The 23,415-nt window shown below is 27.5% G+C and overlaps 7 protein-coding genes across 16 annotated transcripts in view; 4 read left to right on the plus strand and 3 right to left on the minus strand.

Moving 5' to 3' along the window:
* Positions 1–833: 833 nt before the first annotated feature.
* Positions 834–5,073, minus strand: LOC122632122 (centaurin-gamma-1A). Of its 2 annotated transcripts, none has more exons than XM_043818625.1 (13): positions 4,653–5,070; positions 4,340–4,572; positions 4,089–4,230; positions 3,833–3,964; positions 3,585–3,742; positions 3,357–3,496; positions 3,018–3,216; positions 2,841–2,943; positions 2,523–2,750; positions 2,340–2,457; positions 1,939–2,151; positions 1,716–1,860; positions 834–1,601 (listed from the first exon to the last, which is right to left on the minus strand). In XM_043818625.1, exons 1-13 carry the CDS (start codon positions 4,816–4,818, stop codon positions 1,425–1,427), a joined length of 2,154 nt encoding a protein of 717 aa, XP_043674560.1. In that variant the 5' UTR covers positions 4,819–5,070; the 3' UTR covers positions 834–1,424. The 2 variants fall into 2 exon arrangements, 1 of the variants encoding a protein (XP_043674560.1); XR_006327813.1 differs by having other exon boundaries at positions 1,583–1,601; positions 1,716–1,828; positions 4,653–5,073.
* A 133-nt stretch (positions 5,074–5,206) lies between these two features.
* LOC122632127 lies at positions 5,207–6,091 on the plus strand. The gene is made up of 2 exons (XM_043818634.1): positions 5,207–5,565; positions 5,653–6,091. Exons 1-2 carry the CDS (start codon positions 5,395–5,397, stop codon positions 6,025–6,027), a joined length of 546 nt encoding a protein of 181 aa, XP_043674569.1. The 5' UTR covers positions 5,207–5,394; the 3' UTR covers positions 6,028–6,091.
* Positions 6,092–6,158: 67 nt separating this feature from the next.
* LOC122632129 lies at positions 6,159–9,240 on the minus strand. Of its 4 annotated transcripts, none has more exons than XM_043818640.1 (8): positions 9,070–9,240; positions 7,946–8,467; positions 7,716–7,852; positions 7,384–7,605; positions 7,083–7,270; positions 6,748–6,949; positions 6,606–6,687; positions 6,159–6,528 (listed from the first exon to the last, which is right to left on the minus strand). In XM_043818640.1, exons 2-8 carry the CDS (start codon positions 8,212–8,214, stop codon positions 6,333–6,335), a joined length of 1,296 nt encoding a protein of 431 aa, XP_043674575.1. In that variant the 5' UTR covers positions 8,215–8,467; positions 9,070–9,240; the 3' UTR covers positions 6,159–6,332. The 4 variants fall into 4 exon arrangements, with proteins under 4 accessions (XP_043674575.1, XP_043674574.1, XP_043674576.1 ...); XM_043818639.1 differs by having other exon boundaries at positions 9,061–9,240; XM_043818641.1 differs by lacking the exon at positions 9,070–9,240 and adding an exon at positions 8,729–9,054 and having other exon boundaries at positions 7,384–7,464.
* Positions 9,241–11,302: 2,062 nt separating this feature from the next.
* Positions 11,303–12,938, plus strand: LOC122632130. Its single transcript, XM_043818642.1, has 5 exons — positions 11,303–11,752; positions 12,208–12,350; positions 12,448–12,573; positions 12,691–12,798; positions 12,900–12,938. The coding sequence occupies exons 2-5, from the start codon at positions 12,243–12,245 to the stop codon at positions 12,936–12,938; spliced, it is 381 nt and encodes a 126-aa protein (XP_043674577.1). The 5' UTR covers positions 11,303–11,752; positions 12,208–12,242.
* Positions 12,939–13,148: 210 nt separating this feature from the next.
* Positions 13,149–19,117, minus strand: LOC122632128 (zinc finger protein 480-like). 2 transcript variants are annotated; one of them, XM_043818636.1, is made up of 6 exons: positions 18,895–19,099; positions 18,375–18,718; positions 18,121–18,261; positions 17,882–17,959; positions 17,741–17,805; positions 13,149–14,318 (listed from the first exon to the last, which is right to left on the minus strand). In XM_043818636.1, exons 2-6 carry the CDS (start codon positions 18,711–18,713, stop codon positions 13,169–13,171), a joined length of 1,773 nt encoding a protein of 590 aa, XP_043674571.1. In that variant the 5' UTR covers positions 18,714–18,718; positions 18,895–19,099; the 3' UTR covers positions 13,149–13,168. The 2 variants fall into 2 exon arrangements, with proteins under 2 accessions (XP_043674571.1, XP_043674572.1); XM_043818637.1 differs by lacking the exon at positions 13,149–14,318 and adding an exon at positions 15,047–17,251 and having other exon boundaries at positions 18,895–19,117.
* A 249-nt stretch (positions 19,118–19,366) lies between these two features.
* On the plus strand, positions 19,367–22,514 carry LOC122632100 (origin recognition complex subunit 2). 2 transcript variants are annotated; one of them, XM_043818570.1, is made up of 10 exons: positions 19,367–19,583; positions 19,760–19,882; positions 19,956–20,168; positions 20,271–20,509; positions 20,585–20,799; positions 20,875–21,007; positions 21,102–21,342; positions 21,416–21,649; positions 21,759–21,805; positions 22,376–22,514. In XM_043818570.1, the coding sequence occupies exons 1-10, from the start codon at positions 19,502–19,504 to the stop codon at positions 22,421–22,423; spliced, it is 1,575 nt and encodes a 524-aa protein (XP_043674505.1). In that variant the 5' UTR covers positions 19,367–19,501; the 3' UTR covers positions 22,424–22,514. The 2 variants fall into 2 exon arrangements, with proteins under 2 accessions (XP_043674505.1, XP_043674502.1); XM_043818567.1 differs by lacking the exon at positions 22,376–22,514 and having other exon boundaries at positions 21,759–22,056.
* The window catches only part of LOC122632101 (protein roadkill), a 77,331-nt gene continuing 76,402 nt past the window's right edge, over positions 22,487–23,415 (plus strand). For all 4 annotated transcript variants that reach the window (XM_043818571.1, XM_043818572.1, XM_043818573.1 and 1 more), the window contains exon 1: positions 22,487–22,620. The gene's annotated coding sequence lies outside the window, so the exon portion shown is untranslated. The remainder of the gene's footprint in view (positions 22,621–23,415) is intronic.

Raw genomic sequence — 23,415 nt, forward strand, 5'->3', positions numbered from 1 at the left:
TTGAACGGAATGCATCTCAAATTAAAAAAAATTGATGAAAATAAAATTTAAATGCGTTTATCTACATGTTTTCGTCTTGATTATGCATATAAATACACACATACACTCATTTAATATTTAAGTTTCTTTGATTGTAATATTAATGATATTATTAATTGTTAAATTAAAGAATATAGTATTATTATTATTTGTTCATTTATTAAAAAATGGAGATTGATATTATTAATAATATGTTATCAATTATGGTTTAATATTAAGATATTATTATAAACAATTAAAATGTTATTACTTAAATAATATTAATTAATTGATTAAGATTTGTTAAATACAAATTTAGCAAATCGTTATAGTTAGATAAAATTAATAACGAAATAGATTAATCCACCGTTTAAACATTAATCTATTAATAATTTGTTTCATTTCTTTCTGAAAAGAATTCTATAAACACTATAAAAACTTAATCGAACATACACACATACACACATACACACACATACATGCACACAATAAGAATATATAGATTATATATAAATCGCTTTGAAAATAATTACTGTGATTGTAATTTGACTTTGGAAGAGAAATGTAAACAAAATATATATACATTGTCGATTGTCTGGCTTACTCCAAAAGATGATAAATCAATATGTCACGAGCCTTCGACAGTGAAAGTTGTTTGTTCGTTCCTTATCATTTTTATTTTTAAAACATTGAGGTCAACGTGTAAGAAATAAACTTTACTTGGGTAAATCGTATAAAACTGGTATGTATCATACAGTACGTAATATTAGAATAACACCACATTAATTAAAAGGTTGTAAAATAAGTTAAACAAATTTAGTGCAAGAATCATATTTACTATAGGATTATTAAAATAAAAGTTGGAAAAGCGTCTTTTAATTACATTTGACGCTTTAAACATATAAATATAACTAGATTTATGAGTGCTTTGTACTCTCAGTCATTGACAATATATATATACCTAGCTTTATTATCAATATCCACTTTCATCGACACGAACGTTTTATAACTATATTTTGAATTACGATTTTTTGTTACAAACTACTTGTAATGTACAAATTTATTTCTAATGAGAAATATATGATTCAATAGATAAAAAAGTGTACAATAAATATGGAAAAGTCATCTATGGTATGCACTGCTTCATATACAATATAATTAAGAATCGTATTATAACATAAAAAATCATTAGTGCAATCCACAATGTAACAGTTAAGTATACCATATTTCTAATTATTATATTTCAATTGGAATTCAAATAACAATATTGTGGATTATAAAAATGATTTTTATTGTATAAAAATCAATCAATATAGTATAGATTTTTATTGTATAAAAATCAATATTGTATAGATTTTTATACAATAAGTACGTAAGATTTATTTTATTAAAGTATTATGAAAATTCTAATACTGAGATGTTTCTACATCCTCTATACCAGAAATACTAGCTTGTTCCAATACCTCCAAAAGTTTTTGCATTTCCATAGAATCTGAGGAATTGTCAAGTGTTCGTTCAAGTGCTCGTACATAAGACATGCACGTTCGTCCTTCATGATCTAAGTTTTGCGGATTTGCCTTATGCTGTAATATTTGATACATAATTATCATCAGATTGACAATTAGATTCTAAATATATTTATCTAGACCTTTCATGTACTTAAGATTTTTTATAACATTAATAGAAATAATGCGAACCCAAATTAAAAGTTGAGCCATCGCTAAATTTCCTGTTGCACAAGCTAAATGAAGCGGGGTTCGTAAATCTTCGGTGCTGACAGAGATATTAATATCTTCGTAACTACATCTAGCTAAACATAAAGTAAATGCCCTCATATCACCCCTATATTTTAAACAGAAAAGATAAATAACTTTCATAATATTACTTTATCATAATTTCAGAAAAAATATTGGAGCTCACCGACAAACAGAATCAATAAGTAACTTTCCTAAAGAAATATTTGGATTAATTGGTGGTAAGAAGGATTTGTCTTCATATTTCCATCGTATCCATTGTTCTTTTTCTTCTCTTGTTGACTCTGGGTTTGGTTTCTGTTTTCCATTCAAACAATATTCCCAGATACTATTTGCTATGTCATTGCCAAGAGCTAACATTACACTTAATTGACCTGCGCTACATTTAATGCATTATTATTTTACATAATTAATAATCAAACCATATACCTAAATTTGTTGTTATAAAAAATATGAATATAAAAATTTAATAATATCTAATAAAGAACTATATATATATATATATATATATATATATATATATATATATATATGTAAAAGTTATGTACAAATGTACATTATACTTACGACCAATCATCCAAATCTAATGATCTGACTTTAGAAATATGTGATCCTAAATTTCTATGTATACCAGAACATTCAATGCACATCAGCACACCTAAGTTTAAACTAGCCCAATCAGGATCTAAAATAACATTCAGTATAAAAGTTATTAGTAATTATAATTACCCATTGTTTGTAATTACTTACTAGGCGCACCACAATCAACACATGCATCATTTCCAGAGACTTTATTTTTTATACAATGCATTTTAAAAGCATCTGTCTCATTCTTCTTTTCACCATCACTATTTTGTAAGCTAGAAAGTATTTGTTGTTCTATAGCAGAAATCCAGCTCTCTCTATCTTCAGCATTATTAGCTTCAAAATGCCAAGTTTTATTTTCTAATGAGATGATAGAAAATTCAAAACTATCTTCTAAAAATTACAATACATATAACAATTATTATTTCTCTAAATTATATCTTTTCTAAAATAATATCCTTATATTAAAGATGTAATATTTACCTTGAGTATTTGATAATTTTGAACCTTTTGGAGTTTTTCCAGGCACTTTTACAGTTACATATTGTAATAATATTTCTTTACCATTACTATCATTCATATAATCCTAAAATAGATTTCATTATAAATTCATGAAATAGTAAGTAAATGAATAATTATATTATTTTTGTTCATAGTTACATGTAAACTTGAATGATAAGTTAAACGTCCATCTTCCAATAATGTAACGTATTTCTTTTTCCATTCCTTTAAAGATTTACTACTTCTTTTAAATAAATAACCTTGTTTAACTGGTATTTCTCTACCAACACCCATTTCACCCATGTTATATTTTTCTTTTTTTGATGGGGTAAATATATTAGACTTTCTTCTAAATTTTCTACAAGAAGAATATTATAAAATATTTATAGAAAATCATATAGATATTCTAATTTATATATATAGATATAACTTAGTATTAATATATATATATATATATATATATATATATATATATATATATAAATTTGTCACTCAAACCTGATAGTAGTTGGAGTTAAAATAGAAGATCGTAACTCTCCATGTTGATTTTGTGTATTATGAAAACCATCATTCATTCCTGATTCAGTTTGTGTATTACTATTATGAATAGATCTAGAATCTTCATCTTTTTCAGATCCCTGAATATAAAATATCTTCAGTAAGTTGACTCTAACACAAGTGTATTAAATTTTTAGCAATATTAAATATAATCCTAATTTATCTTACATCTACTTTTAATAAATTTGTCATCTCCATTTCTTTTGTAACCAATTGTACATTTTTTGGAGTCATTGGTACAGGGTATTTTATTTCGTTTTCAATAGAGTATTGTCCATTGCATCTGAAGTTTTTCATAGATATACTTTGAATAATTTTTTGACAGACTGCAATATTAATTATTAAGTGAATATATTTTTTATCATTATTACTTCCACATTGTTATATTAAAAAAAAAAAAAAACATATATATTTACCATCTTGAAAAACCCTTTCAACATTCAAACCATAAATAGCACATGTTTCATAGTACGGACATGTTAGATCACATGCTAATTTTCTTGGCCTTACATCTTTTATTACACGTGGATTACTATCATTAATTGAATCTAAAAAAAAATATCTTTTAAATTAAGTATATAAAGGATATTAAGAACGAATCTTTGAATACGATAAGCTGAATTTCTAAATTAATCTTTGATTTAATATATAAAGTAAGGTTTACATACTAACCTTGTACTCCTACAAGTATTTTTGGTATTTCAGACATATTTCGAAAAGAACACATTCTGTTATAGAAGTGACATAGTATTGAAAAACTTTCTTCGCTTTCCAAACTAAATACTAGTAATAATGCATCTATCCAAGCAGAAAACTAAAACGAGAAAGGAATAAAATACATATATATATATATATATATATATATATATATATATATATCTTAAGTTATCAATTTGCAGTAATATTGATTATTTTAAAAATACCTGTGTTTCTGGTACTCCTCCTTCATCCCTTATTAAAAGCAAATAACTTTGATCGTTGATAAATACTTCTTTTTTAAAACGCCCTCCTTCTGGAGATTCTTCATGCATAAACGAACCAGTTAAATATCTATGAACTAATGCTGATTTCCCTGAATCAGATGAACCGATAATTCCTAGATGTAACTCTGGAACATCTCTAGCCAACGTCCATTCATGACTATTCACAAATGAATCTAAAGCCAAAATTAAAGGAATATATAATAAATATGATCTACAAAACATACATAACATTTTAAAAATTTTAATTGTGTACCTTCTATAGCAACGACATGTTCACGTATTTGTTTAGCAATATGCGTATCTGATATAAGATCTATTAGATCATAAATAGCATATATCGATGGGTGAACACTTTCAAAGCGTTGAATTTCCTGTCGAATTGCGAGAGAATGATCGTGCCCGCTTTGGCCAGTTGTCATTTTCCTCAAATTATTATTTTTTATTTAAATGAACGATCGTTGCATATTATTGTAAAAATGTTACATTCAGTAGCATCGTGGTATGTCCTTAATAATTAAATAACCTCTACATAATTCAATTATTAATGGCCGTTCAGTTATCACGCAACATATGTCAGATTGAAGTATTTATAAACATTATTAGATTGCGACGAATAAATAGGTTACGTGAAATAAACTCCACCTTTTCATGAACATTTTAGATATCTTCGTATAGGCAAATACTTAACTTTAAGGAGTATTTTCATTGGTTCGACTCTTGCAACCAATAAACGTACGTATCAAATACTCAATAAATGCGTCACTTTTAAATTATATTTGATATAATATATAAGATTAAAAAACTACTTTTTTTTATTAAGAAAAGTATTATTAAAACAATAAAATTTATTATAATTGCATTTAATAAAACGGAGACAAATTGTTTTCATTAACGATTCAGAACTATATGATAAATACGAACTCGCCTTTTATATCCATCAATATGGTGGATACGCAAAATGACTTTGACGTGTAATTTGAAGAAGTTAAAAGAAAATGATGAAGGCAAGACTCGAAGCATATAGACGTAAAAAACATAAAGAAGAAATGATAGAATCACTTAAAAGTTCAATAAAGGGCGTTCTACCATGGAATGGAAATTCTGATGTAACTTTGGAAAGACTGTCAAACGAAGTATCAAACGAAGAGACAGAAAAATTATGTCAGGTATTCCGGAAGAACGTTTATCTAAAAAAAGTTGTTTTTACATTGATTAATCTAATGTTCTTAATAATATTTAATTTGGATTTTTAGACTGTTGAAACATCAGACCAAAGAAATATATCGAAAGAAAGAATAGAGAATTTAGAGAATGCAGAAGATTTAGAAAGTTTGGAGGATGATACTAATAATGTGCAATGCAGCCTTATGACTAAAATAATATATTTGCTATATTTTTCTTTATGGGTTACGTTATATATAATTGCAATAGAGATAGAATTTGGAGCTGTATACTTTGTAATATCTACATTAGTATTAATTTGTTTAAATACGAGGTCGAGACCTAAAAAAAAAGGTGAGCTCAGTGCTTATTCTGTTTTCAATCCAAATTGTGAAGCTATAGAAGGAACTCTTGATGCTTCCCAATTTGAAAGAGAAATTAGATATGGAGCTTCAAGTGTACATTGATTAAAGAGATAAGGTATATTTATATTTTTATTAATCGCAAATAAATATATTTTTTACTTTTTTTTTTTGTAAATTTTTTTAATAAATATTTTCGATTGGAATATTATTAACGAGAAATAGAAACTTGTAAAAATGTTTAAATTTAAATTATTTTTATAATAAAAAGTTTACAGTACATAATTTTATAATAGCAGTGTATTTAGTGATAATATTTTGATATTACCACAGTCAATTAAAATGTGCATATATCTTTTTGATATCAATGTTTAACTTTGTTCTATTGTTTTTCTTTTTTTTTTTTATCGTCATTCTTGTAACAATTGAACAGCAGTATTGTAACATTTTTGTAATTCGATTAAATAACTCAACATATCAGAAGATTGTTCCGACAAAATATGAAATGAAGCTAAGTCAGTCTTAGAACGAAAATATTTATCTGGACATAAAAGTGATCTGTCCAAGTCCATTAATATGTCATTCAATATTCTTGTATCCAATGACCTAGAAAACAAAAGTATAATGGATAATGATAACATTAATATTGCATAACTATAGCACAAAATTTAAAACATATTTACTTGCTACCATCAGTTGCATCAATCCTTTGGTTAAGAATTTGTACACTAGACATTAATTGTTCTACCGTTTTTTTAATATCATCTAAAATAGAATATTTTCAATAATAGTTTTGATACACCTAATAAAATAATTATGAAATACCTTTGATATCCAGAAACTTTGATATGTTTATGGTTTCCAATACATCAATGATAGTGTCATTAAAGTATTTTGTATTCCAATGAAAGACTAAACTCTCAGATAATCTCCAAATAGTGTCACCGACTAATTGTGTTAAAGGAATTCGACGTAATTTGAAACTTTCATTGTTTTCACTTTCATTGTTTACAGAATTATTTTTTTTCTAAATAAAAAAATAAGAACAATGAAATATACACTTTTGTAAATTTATATTTGAAATAAATTAAACAATATACATACACATGTGTATGTATGCTTATATATATATATATATATTTTTTTTTTAAATTACCTACCATAAAGGAAAACACAACATGTGGAATATCCAACGCAAGACGTGGAAATAAAACGTCGCGATATGCCTCATTATTTAGATCAAATACATTATGATTTTGAGGAGAATTTAAATTTCTAATGATGGTAACTTCTTGGAAAATTATAGACTGTATCACGTCTGATCCAGCAGAAATAAAATTACCATTGCCTGTAAAGAAACAGTTTTTTAATTGGAAACATTTATAAACAAGAATTTTTAGTCTCTTTGATTAATCTGTTATTATATCATAATTGAAATATTGAATAAAAATATCGACCAACCTTGTAAATTGTCGTCGTACAAAGCGATATAGGCAACGATTTTATGCCGTATAAAATTAGACATCATAGTCGGGCAAATATCTAAAGAACCCAAGAATAAACAAAAAATGAGCGTACGACGTGATTTCCAATTATATTCCGTCCGAATTTGATTTAATACTTTCACTAATTCTAACGCGATACCAATTCCATTTCCACTTGCAGATAAGACCACAAACCTGTCTAAATATTTCAAATATTCATTGTATAATATAGTATAAGAAAATTGTCGATATATAGATACTCACGTATATATCTGTACACATGCACAAACACATAAACGATAAACTCACCAGGTTCTCGAGATCCTGGAGACGTAGCAACAACGAAAGAACCATTTGTAATAACTCGATGAAAAATCGGTAAATCGGATAGTGCTTCGCCGATTTTGAATGTTTCTACCTCTTTAACGATAGAAGTTGTCCGACTTCTGTTTGATAAAAATTAATTTGATTAATGTTTTGAATACCAATATCAATTTTTTCATAAGATATGTATGTATATATAAAAATAAAAACTGTACGTTTCATAGGTCGTTGTTTCTGCTAATTTTTCAAGTAAAAATTGACGAAGATGTTCCGTGTGTTCTAAACCATTGCCGGCAAATTCGAGTCGTTTCCTTTCAGCCCGAAATTCTATCGACCTTTCAGATGCAAAACGACCAAGCAGGAAGCCGCAAAGAAGGCAAAGAAATCCGACTGAGAAAAGGAACGAAAAACACATGCGTTTCGTTACGAATTCGCTCGACTCGCTGAATCCACGAGCCATTTGAAAACTGAGGACACGCTGCATTTTTTTTTCGTTCCTTCGATTTCGTTGAAGAAAATAAAAAAGAAACAACAAGAAGCAAGGAGAGTGAAAGAAAAAGGAAAAAGAAAGAAATAAGAATGATCGAATTTGGGAATCTCCTCACGCGAATATAATAGTTACGCATAGAATTTTGCTAAAACCGGCATGGTCTCTCTTCTGCGATTTCCGTATGAATCGTAGGAATCTGTTGCTTCTGTTCTTCTCACTCGAAGTCGATAACTTTAAAGCGACGATACTGCGAACAGAAATGTCCTTATCAATGAGATTACATCTATGATATACATACATTTTATTTGTCTTATTTTTAAATGACCACCGTGCGATACAAAGAACGTATTATTTTTCGATGAAAAATGGAGATGTACCAAAAATAAAAAAAAAAAAAGAAGCTAAAAAAAATGTATCCTTATTAATTATGATCAAGAAGACGAAGAACGAAAAACAAGAGAAAAAAAAAAACGAAAGGAAAAAAGAAAAGGAATAAACAACAACGTACGAATATATAAGAACGCGTTCAATACATAAAACAGGAATGTATAATCCCCTTAATGAATTTTAATTGAATCATCGCTTCGTCCTCTCGCGCGCGCGCGCGCACGCGTGCACTTGAATCGACGAATTAGAATAATTATCCTTTTCGAGGACGTTCGAGATATCGAGGATGATCGAGGAAGGATCGTGAAGGATATTGTATCGTAATCGAGATATCGAAAGTTTAAGGCGTGGCGCGTAAACAGCACATTGCGTATCTTGTTTCGAACGAAATCCAGAAGGAACTGAAATGACGATGTTGACTCTCTCGCGAGTATATGGCCTTTCGTGTCGTACCGTTCTTACCGTCGACTTCCAGCCGACGTTCCGAATGCCGACGCATGTCCGTTGCCCGTGGAACTAGAAGAAAATCGATATATTCGTCGACCTCCCATTTCTTTCTGGCCACCTTGTCGCCCCTCCACCACCTTCTTCACCACCTCTTTCTCCTCCTCTTCGTCCTCCACCTTTACCACCTTCTCCTCCTCCTCCTCCTCCTCCTCCTCCTTTTCCTCCTCTCCCTCTTCCTCCTCTTCCTCTTCATCTTCATCTTCGTTCTCCATCTTCGTCACCTACTCTCTTCCTCTTCTCTCATCAAAATCTAATATTTTCATCCTTACCGAATTAATTTCGTTTTTATTTATTTTCATCGAAATAATATTCATCCTTCCTTTCTATTTTCATTCCTTTCTCCTTCTCTTCTTTTTTCTTAATATTCTTTCCCCCTCTCCCCATTCCACACTTCTTTCGCAAAAAATAAAAATCACAAATTCTCAAAGATCTCCTATAAGACTCGTTATTGTTCCTAACAACGATATTTATAAGCCTAAGAAGCCATCATCGCGTTTCGTTCGAGCCCGACCTGTTCCCGCCGCGCGACCAATTTTATTTTGGGTAAATAATAAGACTCCGCTCACACTGTTATAAATTTATAAATAGTTTTCCATGTATATTACGTGTACCAACGCAAGGTTGTTTCAACTATAGAGACAAGTTACTCCCACAATCACCAACGATGATCTCAAAATAAACGACAATTTTTTTTTATCCGACGATGTCTTCTCTCTTTTCCTTCCTCCTCTAAATTTTACCCAGTCCCAAAACACGCTTGTCGCATTTTCATTTACATCACGTTTATTTACTAAAAAGAAATATAAACCACGTGTATATTTCCTCTCTTTTTTTTTTTTCCTTTTTTTTTTTATTTATGTGTTAATCTTAATCAATAAAATATGTGTATGTATGGGTATATATATATATCGATATGTATTATGTAATATATCAATATGTATAGATATGTATACCGTAAATTTTAATTTTCAATCATTGAAATACATATGTAAAGAAATATTAAATCGTTAATTTTATTATATAGATGCTCGATAATAATTATTGCCAATCTTCTTTAATTTTCATAATGACTATCTTCATACAATTAATTTTGAATAATATTAGATAACCGAAAAGTATGCAATTTTCTAAAAATAAAAACTGAAGACGTGTAGAAATTTTTACAAAAGAAAAAAAAAAGGATTTTACTTATTAGAACAATCATTTTCGAAACGTGGATAGCAAAATTTGTAAAAATTTCGTTTTTATAAAACGATAGTATGTTTAGAAGTAAAAATAACTATCAATTTTCACTTCGATCGTTTGACTTCATTCGTATATTGTCCTATTCTTCGTTACAACCATTCATGAGAAAATGTAATAAATGTTTAGAAAAAAATTTAGAGAAAATACTATTTTTTAATTTGTACACGTGTAAGAAATTTTAAGAATTAAGAATACCCTTCTAATGACCGACGAGTTTCCTTAAATCATCATAAATATATATTATTTCATTTTTAACTTAAACATATCTTTCTTTTTCATAACTCGTATTGACATAGTACTAGTATTTTTTTCACGACATAAAAGTTAATACGATTTAACGTTGCTATATTAAAAAAAAAAAAAAAAAAAAAAAAAAAAATTATTACTGTTAATTTAATCTGCAAAATTTACGTTTGGTCAAATTTATTTATTTACGATCTGTAATCTCGGACTTCTTTTAGCAGATCATAAAATATTTAATTAGTCAGAAAACCGTTAAACCATTGTCGCTTAAGTCGTCGTTCCTCTGTCCTACCTATGAGAAGGTAACAATTGTTGAGGGCGGTATATCCCCGAAAGGGATTTCCCCTTCCATTTTGAAAACAGGTATTTAAGATCCATCACCGTACGAACTCGGTGTATTTGCGAAAAAGTTACATTTACTTGCTGATCTTGCTCTCTTGCTCGATCATTTTATTCTTTTTTTTTTTTTCAATTTCGTCAAGTACCATCTCTTCCTCCATGTTTATTATATCGTAAATTAAAGAAAAAAATCTCACAATTGGTATGTATTTATTTTATATTCGTTTTTCTACAAATATAAAAAAATAATTAGATAGCGTTAACTAAATCATGGATTATTTTATATACGAGTTAATATTTACGAAGATATCTATTTATTGTTGTTGTTGTTGTTGCTGTTGTGTTGATTTGTTTCTTGAATTTGAGTGTATAACTTGAATTTTAAATAGAAATAATGTATCGTAATTACGTTATATGTGCATTTACGTTTTAGGATCTCTTAATTTTCTTTTTTTTTTTTTTTTCCAGTAAAATTATTTACACCAGATAGCTTAAAGAAAATAATCACTCTGTAGATGTACACGTTTTCCACGACATCTCAGTGTCCTTTAACGATCGAATGAATTTTTTGTGTTCTCTGCTTATATGATCTTAGTGGTTTGAAACTTTTTCCAATATTGAAAGACATTCTACATCATTTTTTATTTTTTAATCGCCGTTCTTCCATCAGTGATTTTCCAATGAGCAAAACAAACCCCCTAAAGAATCGTTCACAACATCGGCCATACAGTCATGGCGTCGACGTTGTGAAAAATTTGTTGATATATAAGATGACTATGTCGAAAAGTGACAATAGCTTTAGCTTTCTGATGTAAGTAGTTAAAGAAAAAAAAAGAAAAAAAAAAGGTGGAATATCTTATAAGCACGTTTTCCAAATTATATCTCAGGAAAAGTCAATAAGTGTTCCATGAAAATTAATATTTTATTTACATAGTTCGAGAATGTATATTTGTTTCATTTTCTTAACTCTTATATTTACTTGCTTAATTTATTTATTATTGTTATTAACATTTGTTTATTCTATAAAATAATCGTTCTGTTAAAATTTTAGGATTTGTGAAGTGTTTTGTCATAAGAAAAATTAGGTAAAAATCATATATTTTTATTTACATTTCTCGAATATATAAATTTTATCAATTTCTTATCTCTGTTCATTACTTAGATTAAAGTTAAAAATTATCAATATCTTTATATCAATTCCAACATGAAATAGTTAATTTATATATGATTTATATACGACAAATTTATATGTATTATATGTTTTAGCTTCCTATTTTTACCTAAAAGTCAGAAAATAAAAAATGGAACATGATATTCCTTCTTCACAAGCATCTACAACTATTCCCAGTGTAACTACGTCATGTGTAGAAGAAGTTCCAATATGTAATTGTATCGAAGACTGGAACAATGTAACTAGATTTTATATTTACAATTGAAATTTTTTTGTTTTCTATATATATATATATACATATAATTTATTACATGAGGTAACTGATTTATTTATAGGAGAATTTTGAAAATTATGACCTAAAGCAGAATTCAAGAAATAGATTAGTTTTACGAACTGTAAAAAATGTGTCAAAAGCAAGGAGAAAAAGACTCAGACAACAAGAACGGTTACAATTTTGTAAAGTAATTATAATAGAATTATACTAATGAATTATATTTTCAAATGAAATTTATCTAAGACTATGAATGTTATGTATTGCTATATGTATATCATTTTATATATATTATTAATTTTTACAGGATGAATTTTTATTTGTACAAAACATAGAAAAACTAAGAACAAAAAATAATTCCAGAAATGTAACTGATATTGAATTACCTATGCATGAGCATCTAAATTTATCTGAGGTACTGTTATCATAATATGTATTAAGAATTTAATACTATACTGTATAATGTATATTAAGAAAATTTTTACAAATAGCTCGAACTTATTAAATGTTTTTCAGGTAAGAGAAAAATTTCAAGAATTGAACATTTCCCATTGAAAAGGAAAGATATTGATTAATTTATAAAATAACGAACAAGTTATAAAAATATGATTATAATTCCGACGTATAATATATGTAAATATTTAATTATGATTTCTTCTATAAATTTATATTGTATAATAAAAATATTTTTAATAAAATGTAAGATACACACATATAATTATATACATTATTTTTCGTATGAATCATACAAAAAAAATCGAAATCTAGTTTACAAAGAATATTTATTAATTATGTTTCTCTGTTAATTCTGCTAATAATGTACAAGATTCTTCTTTATGATGTTGCTTAATATGATTTCGTAAGTATCTTTTTTGCCCGAATTTCATACCACAACCTTTACAATTAAATGGTTTTTCTTGATTATGAGTTGCATGATGTCGCATGACCTCTCCTTTAACTGGAAAAGACTTACCACAAATTTCGCATGAAAACGCTTTTACACCTGTATGAGTTGTTTCATGATTATTTAATCGTTGTCTACTTCTAAAGTATTTACCGCAATATGAACATTTATGAGGCTTATAATTAGTATGTACACGATTGTGAATGTATATAGAATTTAAAGTACGAAATGTTTTGGGACAGTGTTTACAAGCATATGGCCGTTCTCCTGTATGTATTCTTCTGTGATCATCTTTTGCACCTTTATTGGCAAATGCTCTGCCACAAATGTCACATGGATATTTTTTTAAACCTTCATGAACATCTCTGATATGACGTGCTAAGTCTTGTTCAATACGATAACATTTTCCACACAATTCACATTTACATGGACGTTTCCCAGAATGTACCCTCATATGACGCAAAAAGCCACGTTTTGTGAATATAACTTTTTTACATAATTCACATTTATATGAAATACGATTGTTAATAATTTGCTTTGCTTTATGTATTAACTCTGCTTCATCACGATTTTGTGCTTGGATTAATTCATCGTGTAAAACTACATGTTTTTTTAATTCACTTTTCTTCTTATAACTTCTATTACATAAGTGACAAGTAAACAATAATTGCTCATTGCAAGACACTTCTGTATTCACCTCTTCCTCTTTTTGTACTTCACCGTTATTGGATTCTTCCATCAATGCAATTTGATTTTCTACTCGCGTATGTTTGGAAACAACATATGTGGTATTATAGTGAGTAGTTAAGTGTTCTTCAAAAGCTTTGTTTGATCCATTATATGCTAATTTGCAATGAGAACAATAATGCATTCCAGCACTGTGTTGTGCATTCATATGATTTATAAGACATTTAATATCTGTGAATACTATTTCGCACTGAACACATTGAAGATATTGTAATCTTTCTATTTTTGAGTCTTCTAATTGGATTGTGGAAATCTGAATAATACTGTTATCATCTGGTTGCCATCTAAAAAAAGAAATGTATTTTTTACTGACGTAAAAATAATACATTATTTTATATATATTTATCAAGAATTAATGAATTAATTACGTGAAATAATTCAAACATTAATAAGATAATGTAACAAGTGAACGTGCAGAATGCCTTTTATTTAATAAATTATATTTTTTGTTTTACATTATTTAATATTGAACATACCTGTATTAATTAGATGTACATCAACAATTTATTCCACATTTAAAAATTGATCACTATTATAAAAATGCTGATATGTGATTCCATAGACAAGTAATTTCATGTAAATTCATGTAATTACTATTTTTAAAATATCCTTTGTCATACTTATGAAATTCATTAAATGTTATAAATAATTGACAAAGAACGAATAATATTTTCAATTCTGATTGCTGATATAATTTTTATTTTATTTTGCATGGCTTCTTATTTTAACTTTATAGAAAAATAATTTTCTTGTTAATTTATTTTGAACATCTTACAACACTATTTTATACATACACAGAAGGATGAATTAATTATGGATTTATAAATTCCATAGAATTTTTATAACTAAGTTTTCTATGATTAACTAATAAATAAATAATTTCGTTTTTGGTGGAAGATAGGATTATGATCTCAGCATTGCCATGATTTGTCATCAAAATAAATTACTTTATACTATATCGCATGCATATGCGACTTTTCACCTGTATATTTACTAATATATACCATTAATTATGATTCAGTTTTATAATTCCTGTTACAATAAGAAGATGTAAATGAGAAAATATTCAATAGAATATTTCAAATGAGCTTATAAGCGAATAATGATGACTCTTGTTTGAATGTTTTTCCACTAAGATTGCATACATACGTATATGTTTATTACTAGTGCAAGTATGTTTATCATTATTGACATTAAGTTCTGTTGAATATTTGCGTTCGCATATGTCACATGAGAAATTTGTTATGTCTAAATAAGCCTCTCATAGAGATATCTTGGTTTACGCGAGACTGTTTTTCGCAGATGTGTTATCTAGATGGAAATTCACCAGTATGTATTCATACGTGCCATAAAAACTTATATGGAGAATAAAGTTTTTTTTTTTTAACAGATAGTAAACTTTTTCTTCTATTTCAAAAATTTGTTATATTATTCTATGACATGTAATTCAAAATAGTTTCTTTCTTTCTGTTGTATATTTGCAATACGTACAAGGATAAGAATTAGACCTTCTTTTTTTTTTTTTTTATTTGCCATATTTGTTGCAACATTTTCTTTCTTTAGCTTCACTTATATTAGATTTCATTTTATGAATTTCTCTATAAGTTTTTTTTATCGATTACATTATATATAATTCGGTAGAGTTTTTTTCCATTGATATCTTCTTATTTTCTTATTTGATTGTTTATATATAAGTCATTTATTTGTATGATTTCTAAGCGAAAATTATATTTTCTCTCAAAAGACACGTTTACACACGATTTTTACAGGTATATTACTTCTTTGCGGATAGAGTAAAAGTTTACATTGATACAATATTACTTTCTGTACCACTTTGAAGTGAGGATGTTTTTGTTCTTGTTATATCTGAATTATGTAAATTAGGAGGCAAATTATATAGTTTGTTACATATATTATTGTGCGATAAGTTTATTTTTTCATTTTCATACGACACACTCTCTACCTTTATTTTATCATCATCTTCAGTTGTAATAAAGTTATAATTTTCTTCCTTGATTTCAAAGAATGTATTTAGAAAATCCATTTTTGCATGTCGCTAAAGCAGCAGTATGAGTTGCACAGTATGCCGCAAAGGTTTCCTTCATTGTTGAACCATACCTGGAAACATAATAAACGTAGCAGATTTGAATGATTCCTTGACACTAGAATGTCAAAAAATTATCTGTGTAGAGGTAAATTGGAGTGCATAAGTCAGCCCATTTGTAGTAAGTCGACATGTCTGCTTTTAATGTGATTATTTAAATAACGCTTTTGACGGAAAGCCAACCCACATTTAACACAAACAAATGGCTTAGTTTCAGAGTGAACAAGCTTGTGCCTAACTAGTTCGGATTTCACTCTAAATCGTTTTGAGCATATATCACATCCATAATTCTTTTCTCCTGTGTGTGTGGTTACATGAGCTAACATTTCTTGACGTCTACGAAATTTTTTATTGCAGTAAGTGCATGGATGTGGAAACTCATTTGTATGTAATTTGCTATGAATATAAAGTGAAGCTTTTGACTTAAATGTTTTACCACAGGAGTCACAAATGTAAGGTCTTTCTCCTGTGTGCGTACGACGATGATCATCTCTTGTAGCTTTTGATGCGAATGATTTGCCACAAATATCGCACATAAAATTTTTAAGCTTTGCGTGTACATCTTTTAAGTGTCTCGAAAGTCCACCAGAATCACGAAATTGTTTTCCACATACATGGCAAGTAAATGGTCTTTCATCTTTATGTATCCTCATGTGCCTTAAATACGAATCTTTTAATTTAAAAAATTTTCCACATTCAATACATTGATATGATTCTTGTGTATCAGAAAAATTTTTTTGTTTCTTTATGTGCTCATTAGAGTCTTTAGTATCACTTAAGGAAGTTTTACACATCTTTGTTTTCTGCGATTCATTATTTACATTTGGAAGAAATGCTACCATACATGTATTTTGTTCTCGATCTAGTATTTTGGCATTATTTTGTTTGTATTCTTCGCACATTTCTCCTTTAACTTCCGTATCATTATTTTGCTGTAGATCAGCTATCGAAGAATGTTCTAGTGTTGTATCCATTACAGCAATCCAAATAGAACCACAATCTCCACCCATATTAGATTTCTTTTGCTGTAGCTGGCATCTTTTTTTATACGGCTTCCAAAATATATTGTGCATTTCAAGGAACATTTTAAATGGTGTCCGGTTGCTACTGGACCTGGAAAATAGTCGAGGCTTGACTCCAGATTTGTAGGTATATTTGAAGAATGCAGAAGGTGGGCATTTTTTAACCCCGTTATCATGGCACATGAAGAGTTTTTTCAATATGAGTAAAGTCAAGCTTCTGTCATATCCAAAATGTTTATTTTTTCATAAAACATTTTCACATCCTTTTTCTATTTTAATATTTTGATGTGGGTAATAACACTGATAAATGTTTATGTAGGAAGCATCGATGTTATTATATCGTATTAATGTAATTTTAGTCGATACTATAACTATGTTAGTGTTTAAGGCATTTTACCTGCACGTTCAATTAATTCTACTATATTATTTATATAATAACTATTTCAATATTTATAATATATAATTATTATCTTGTAAGAAATATAAAAAACTAAATAATTTCTAAAGTAGATTTGTAAAAGAAAAAAATATATGTGTATTACAGAAAGGAATTTTTTTAATTGTAATGAAGAATTATTACCTGCTTGAATCATTAGCAGCTTCCTTTTCATATGCCTCACTTTTAACTTCACTTTCTTGACCGGGCTATAATATTACATATATGACTTAATACAATATTCAAGCTAACAAAAATAGATTAAAGTTTTCAAATTATACTTACAAAAACTTTTTCTGTAACATGAGATATATTAGTTTCTGGTAGAGTTTCTGATTCATCTGTTGACTGTGGTTGAAAGTACTAAATAAAATTAGTAAATATCTTTTTAATAATTTATACTTAATGTATATTTATATTAACTATTCTTCTACTTCTTTTTTTTTTTTTTTTTACAAACAAGATAATTAAAATAATTTGTTTGAATAGAAATTTTCATACGATATACTTTCAAAAAATTTTACCTGTTTGTTTTGAGACGAGGTTTGTATCTCAAGTAATCGACGTTCTGCGTTTAAGCATCCTTCAGCTAATTCATGCCATGCTAATAATGTAGCTGCACAATGGTAACATAATTGCAAAGGTAATGTGTCATTCTCAGAAATCTATAATATAATATAGTTAATATAGATATTAGCAGATAATTTATAACATATATATATATATATATATATATATATATATATAGAGAGAGAGAGAGAGGGAGAGAGATACCTACATGTATAGGTAAATATTTATGTATTTTGTTACACAGTGCATGTTCCATGCCTTCTCCTTCAAATATTGGAATTAAATGATCATTTACGTTAGCACAAATTCTACATAATCCTGACCACGATACTTTTTCTAAAGATTCATTTAAATTACACACTGTATCTTCATTTGTAACATCTATATTTCTGTGATGTTCATTTTCAACATCTGTTACTAAAAAAAATCCTTCCTCCTCAGGCTCCAATTCATTATGTTGATTTTGATTAACTATATTTTTTACTGTCTGAAGCAAAACCGAATCATCTCCACAAGTATCTAATATAACTGAACTCCCAGTCTCCATTGAATCTATTAAAAAAAAAAAAAAAAAAGAAAAAAAAAACAAAAAACAAAGAAAGTAAACGAGTGAATAAATAAATGAAAAAGAAAACAAAAAGAATAAGAAAAAAAATCAAATTTCTTAACGTACAACAATACAAAATTATATTGTACGTTAGATTGTACGTTATATTATATATACTTACACGTTAATAAGAGCAAATCCTTTTTTTTTATTTATATCCGTATATCACCAACAATGAAAAGAATATTTCACAAATAAATTACGAATATAAAATCATTGTATATATTTAATAATTATATCGAAAAATGTAATAATTTGTGAAGAGGCAAAATTTATACAGAAACTCTAAGGGGTGCGCTAATATCACTGCCACCCGCGCTCTCTAATGGATATATTTATATAAAATTGATAAAATGCTATCGTTACATATGATATTTAAGAAAATAAAAATAAAAATAAATAAAAAAGTTATACATTATAGTAAAATTTTGCAATCATTTGTATATGTTGTACTATAAATATTAATTTTATTGAACGAAGTTTTTATTGTATCTATAAATATTTATTTTTTGCAATTTTTAATTTTACTATACACAGTTTAGTTTCTAAGCAGGAACTTATTAATTTTCGTAGTTGGTTAACCTGTACAACTAACTAAAGTAAACTTCAAATTTACCTCGTAGCTGTAAATTAGAATAATTGCTAGTAAACGTAGAGATATAGTAATGTATAAAAAAAAAAACATTAAGATTGTTTTAATTTATGTGATAAAATTACAAAACTAGAAAATGGCAGAAAATAATGAAAAGTTACGACGTTCTACTAGAATAAAATTACTTAGTAAACCTGAACAAATTGAAACGATTAAACGTACGTATTTTTGTATACTTTTATTTTTTTATAATTTATTTTAAATTTTGTGTATTAAAAAGTTACATAAAAGTTACAATTACATAAGTATTAAAGATAAATGTTAAAATTATTCTATTTAATTAAATGTTGAAATTATATGTAAATAAATATTATTTGTTTAAAAATTATTATAGAAAATCCTCAAAACAAATTCAAAATTGATTCTAAAACAAGAGAAAAAAATCTCGATCTTTCTTTTAAAGAAGAAATAGAAGAAGAGATCAAAGATATTGATAAAGATATACAAAAACCAATTGGTAAGTATAATAGAAAGTATTATCCATAGTTTTATTGTATATAATTGAATTATTTTTTGTTTTTTATCTTTAGAATTATTTAGTGAAAATGATGTTAGTGGTAAAAATATATATCAATTTGAAACACTTAAAAAAAATAGCATGGTACAAAGAGCATATTTGTCCCGTAAATCATTTGATATGCAAAAGTCTCCGATATCCCAAGTTGAAGCTAGCGAAGATACTGATATAAAAAATAATAGTATTAACAAATCAATTAATAGAAGAAAAAGTCTTTCTCAGAAAGGTACTACATATATTTTTTGATGTTATTATCATGATGTGATTATTTGATTTTTTAATATTTTTATCAAAATGTTTTAAAATAATTTAAAAATTTATTTATTAGAGATATTTTCAAGCGATAGCGAGAGTGTATCTGAAGAAAGTGAATTTGTACCTTCGGAAAATGAAACGGATATAGAGTCAGAGCATGAAAGTAGTGATTATTCTAATTCAAGTAATAATATAGATTTTACCAAACAATTTAATTTAAAAACTAGATTATGTAAATCCAATCTACAATCTAAGATAATAAGTACTCCAAGAAGATCACAGGCTAAATATAAAACTCCTTGCAAAGATTATGTGAGTATGGAAATGGAAAAAAAACTTTATAATCTATTTAATACGAATTATATTTAAGAATACAATTTGTTATAGCATATAAAAACTGACGAATATTTTGAGAATCAATCACAAAGAGCCGTTACATCAAATCATACGCTTGCTCGTCTTCGTAATTCCCAATTTAGCAGAGATAAATTACAAAAATTATTAGCAAATCAGAATCATATCACGAAAGAACACAAAAATCTTATCTATTCTCTTACAGAAGATCATTGTGAATTCTTTTCTATGTGGTACTTTATTATGGAGTAAGTTTTATAAATTAGTCAAAAAAATATTGTTCTCTTTTTGAATAATAGGTTAACATGATATTTAAATTTCAGAGAAGGATATACTTTGTTGTTGCATGGTCTGGGATCAAAAAGAAATTTAATTAACGATTTTCATAACCAATTTATTTCTGAACATCCAACTTTAGTAATCGATGGTTTTTTTCCTAGTTTAACGATAAAAGATGTAAGTTACTGGAGTTACGAAGATGTACATTTACTTGTCCTACAATAATATTATATATAAATTTGTATTGTTTTAAAAAAAAATGTAATTTCAGATTCTTGATGGTATAATAATAGATATTTTGGGATTGAGTGTGCCAACTGGTACAACAGAATCTATTGAACTCATTAGCAAAGTATTAAAGAAGAATCCAAAGGATCGATTATATTTATTAATTCATAATATAGATGGTATAATGTTGCGCTCTAACAAAGCACAGGATGCTCTTTCAACTCTTGCTAGAATACCAAACCTTTGTATAATGGCATCTATTGATCATATAAATGCACCACTTTGTAAGTAATATGAATTATATTAATAATTTATTTCTTTTGAGAATAGAAATTTAATTATATTCATTTGACTCAGTATGGGATCATATGAAGCATTCAAAGTATAATTTTTATTGGTGGGATGCTACAACGCTTTTGCCATATGAAGCAGAGACTTCGTATGAAAGTTCTCTGTTAATACAACACAGCGGAGCTCTTGCTTTATCATCCCTTCAGAACGTATTCCTCTCTTTGACATCAAATGCTCGAGCTATATATAAACTCTTAATACAGTATCAGTTGGATAATAGCAATACTAGTGATTTTTCAGGTAATTATTTGTATATATACATTAAATTGAACACATTATTAAAAAAAAAAAAATAATAATAATAATTCTTTTTTAAACATTTTAACTTTTTGGTACATTGTTTATTTAGGAATGGCATTTAAGGATTTATATCGAATATCACGAGAAGGTTTTCTTGTGAGTACTGATTTAGCTCTGAGAGCACAATTAACAGAATTCATAGATCATAAATTAGTACGAACGAAACGTAACAAGGATGGTACGGAATGTCTAATAATTCCACTTAATAATAATTTGTTGAAACAATTCCTTGAGCAACATGAAAACTAATGTATATTATACATATTTATTTTTATATATTAAGTTAAAGTAAATATAATTTTATAATATTTTACACATTCTTAAAGATAAGAGATAAATAAAAGAATATAAACAAATATTATTATGATATTATAAACAAATCGATTAATACTTTTTTCATTTTGATTTTTAACAACATCAAAGAAAAAAAAAAAGATAAATATAATTCTAACGAGCTCTGTCGGTAACGTTGTGCGCGATAAGAAAATAATAAAGGTAGCCCCCTCCAACGGAATTGTAAACAAAAATTTCCATACTCGTTAGATCTATATTGTACTTTATCTGTGGTATGACATGAAAATAGTACGAGGGCTCTAGAGTACTCGAGAATAAGCCGAAAATAATGATTGTCGTTAACTCTAATTAATATCTTCTCTATGTTACAAGGATGTTAATTACGGTAGAAATTTCAAACACGTTTTCGGTAAGGACTGACGGTAGTGAATGGCGGCGCCAGTTGTATTATCGCTTGCTCAGATCATTCTTACATACAAGTGTGAGCATAGCGGGATGACCGGGAACGCATATTATCTGCAGGCTGGATGAAATGTCAGACCTGTTCGGGGGCGGGTGGATACATGGATTGGTGAGAGGTTAAGCAGACCGACCAATTCAAACTTTTTGTGATTTTGGTAAGTACGAATGCAATCATGTAACACTATTCAATTATTTATATTTTTCAGGCGAATTATTTTATTCGAAATACTTATATATACGTATTGTTACTTTAATTGAGAACAATTTATTCGTATAAATTTTTTTCTATTAATAGTATAAAACTTATTTGTAGATAGATTCACGATTTCATTTGTACGATAATATTTCTTTAACTCTCGATCGTGTATTTGATTTCTTTGTATAACTAATCACACAGAAACCGGTTGTATTTGAGATTTCGTCGCGCTGCCAATTACGCATTAATATTATAAACAAAACAGGTTGACCTTCTAACGATAAGTCAAACGACCTTGACTTTCTTAAATAATACGAACACGCTGTTAACAGCAATAACTGAATAAACGGTTGCTAGGCTAGGTTTATGAATAAGTATGTATATGATAGCTCATAGATATTTTTGAGATATCTACAAACGAATTAAATGTGTTACAGCTGCCAGTCAATAAATAAGATTATTTTCAAAACGTGAAATTTTATCATTTTATACGTCTTCGAGTTCACGATTGTTTCAAAGAATTTCTTTTCGTTTTCGTTCATGCAAAAAAAAAAAAAAAAAGAATAATAAAAACGAAGGAAAAGAAAAATAAGGCAAAAGGATAAATTTAATCTTACACATTTGTATGTAAATTTATATAAGCAAAAAGTTTAATTTATGAGTCATCACGTTTCTTGAATTAGAGTGCAGTAATCTTTTGGCAATAGGAAACTATGATATTTTAAAATGTCTATGTAATTAAAAGACGAAGATA

This window comes from Vespula pensylvanica, chromosome 9 (assembly GCF_014466175.1).
Source record: "Vespula pensylvanica isolate Volc-1 chromosome 9, ASM1446617v1, whole genome shotgun sequence".
Lineage (NCBI taxonomy): Eukaryota > Metazoa > Arthropoda > Insecta > Hymenoptera > Vespidae > Vespula > Vespula pensylvanica.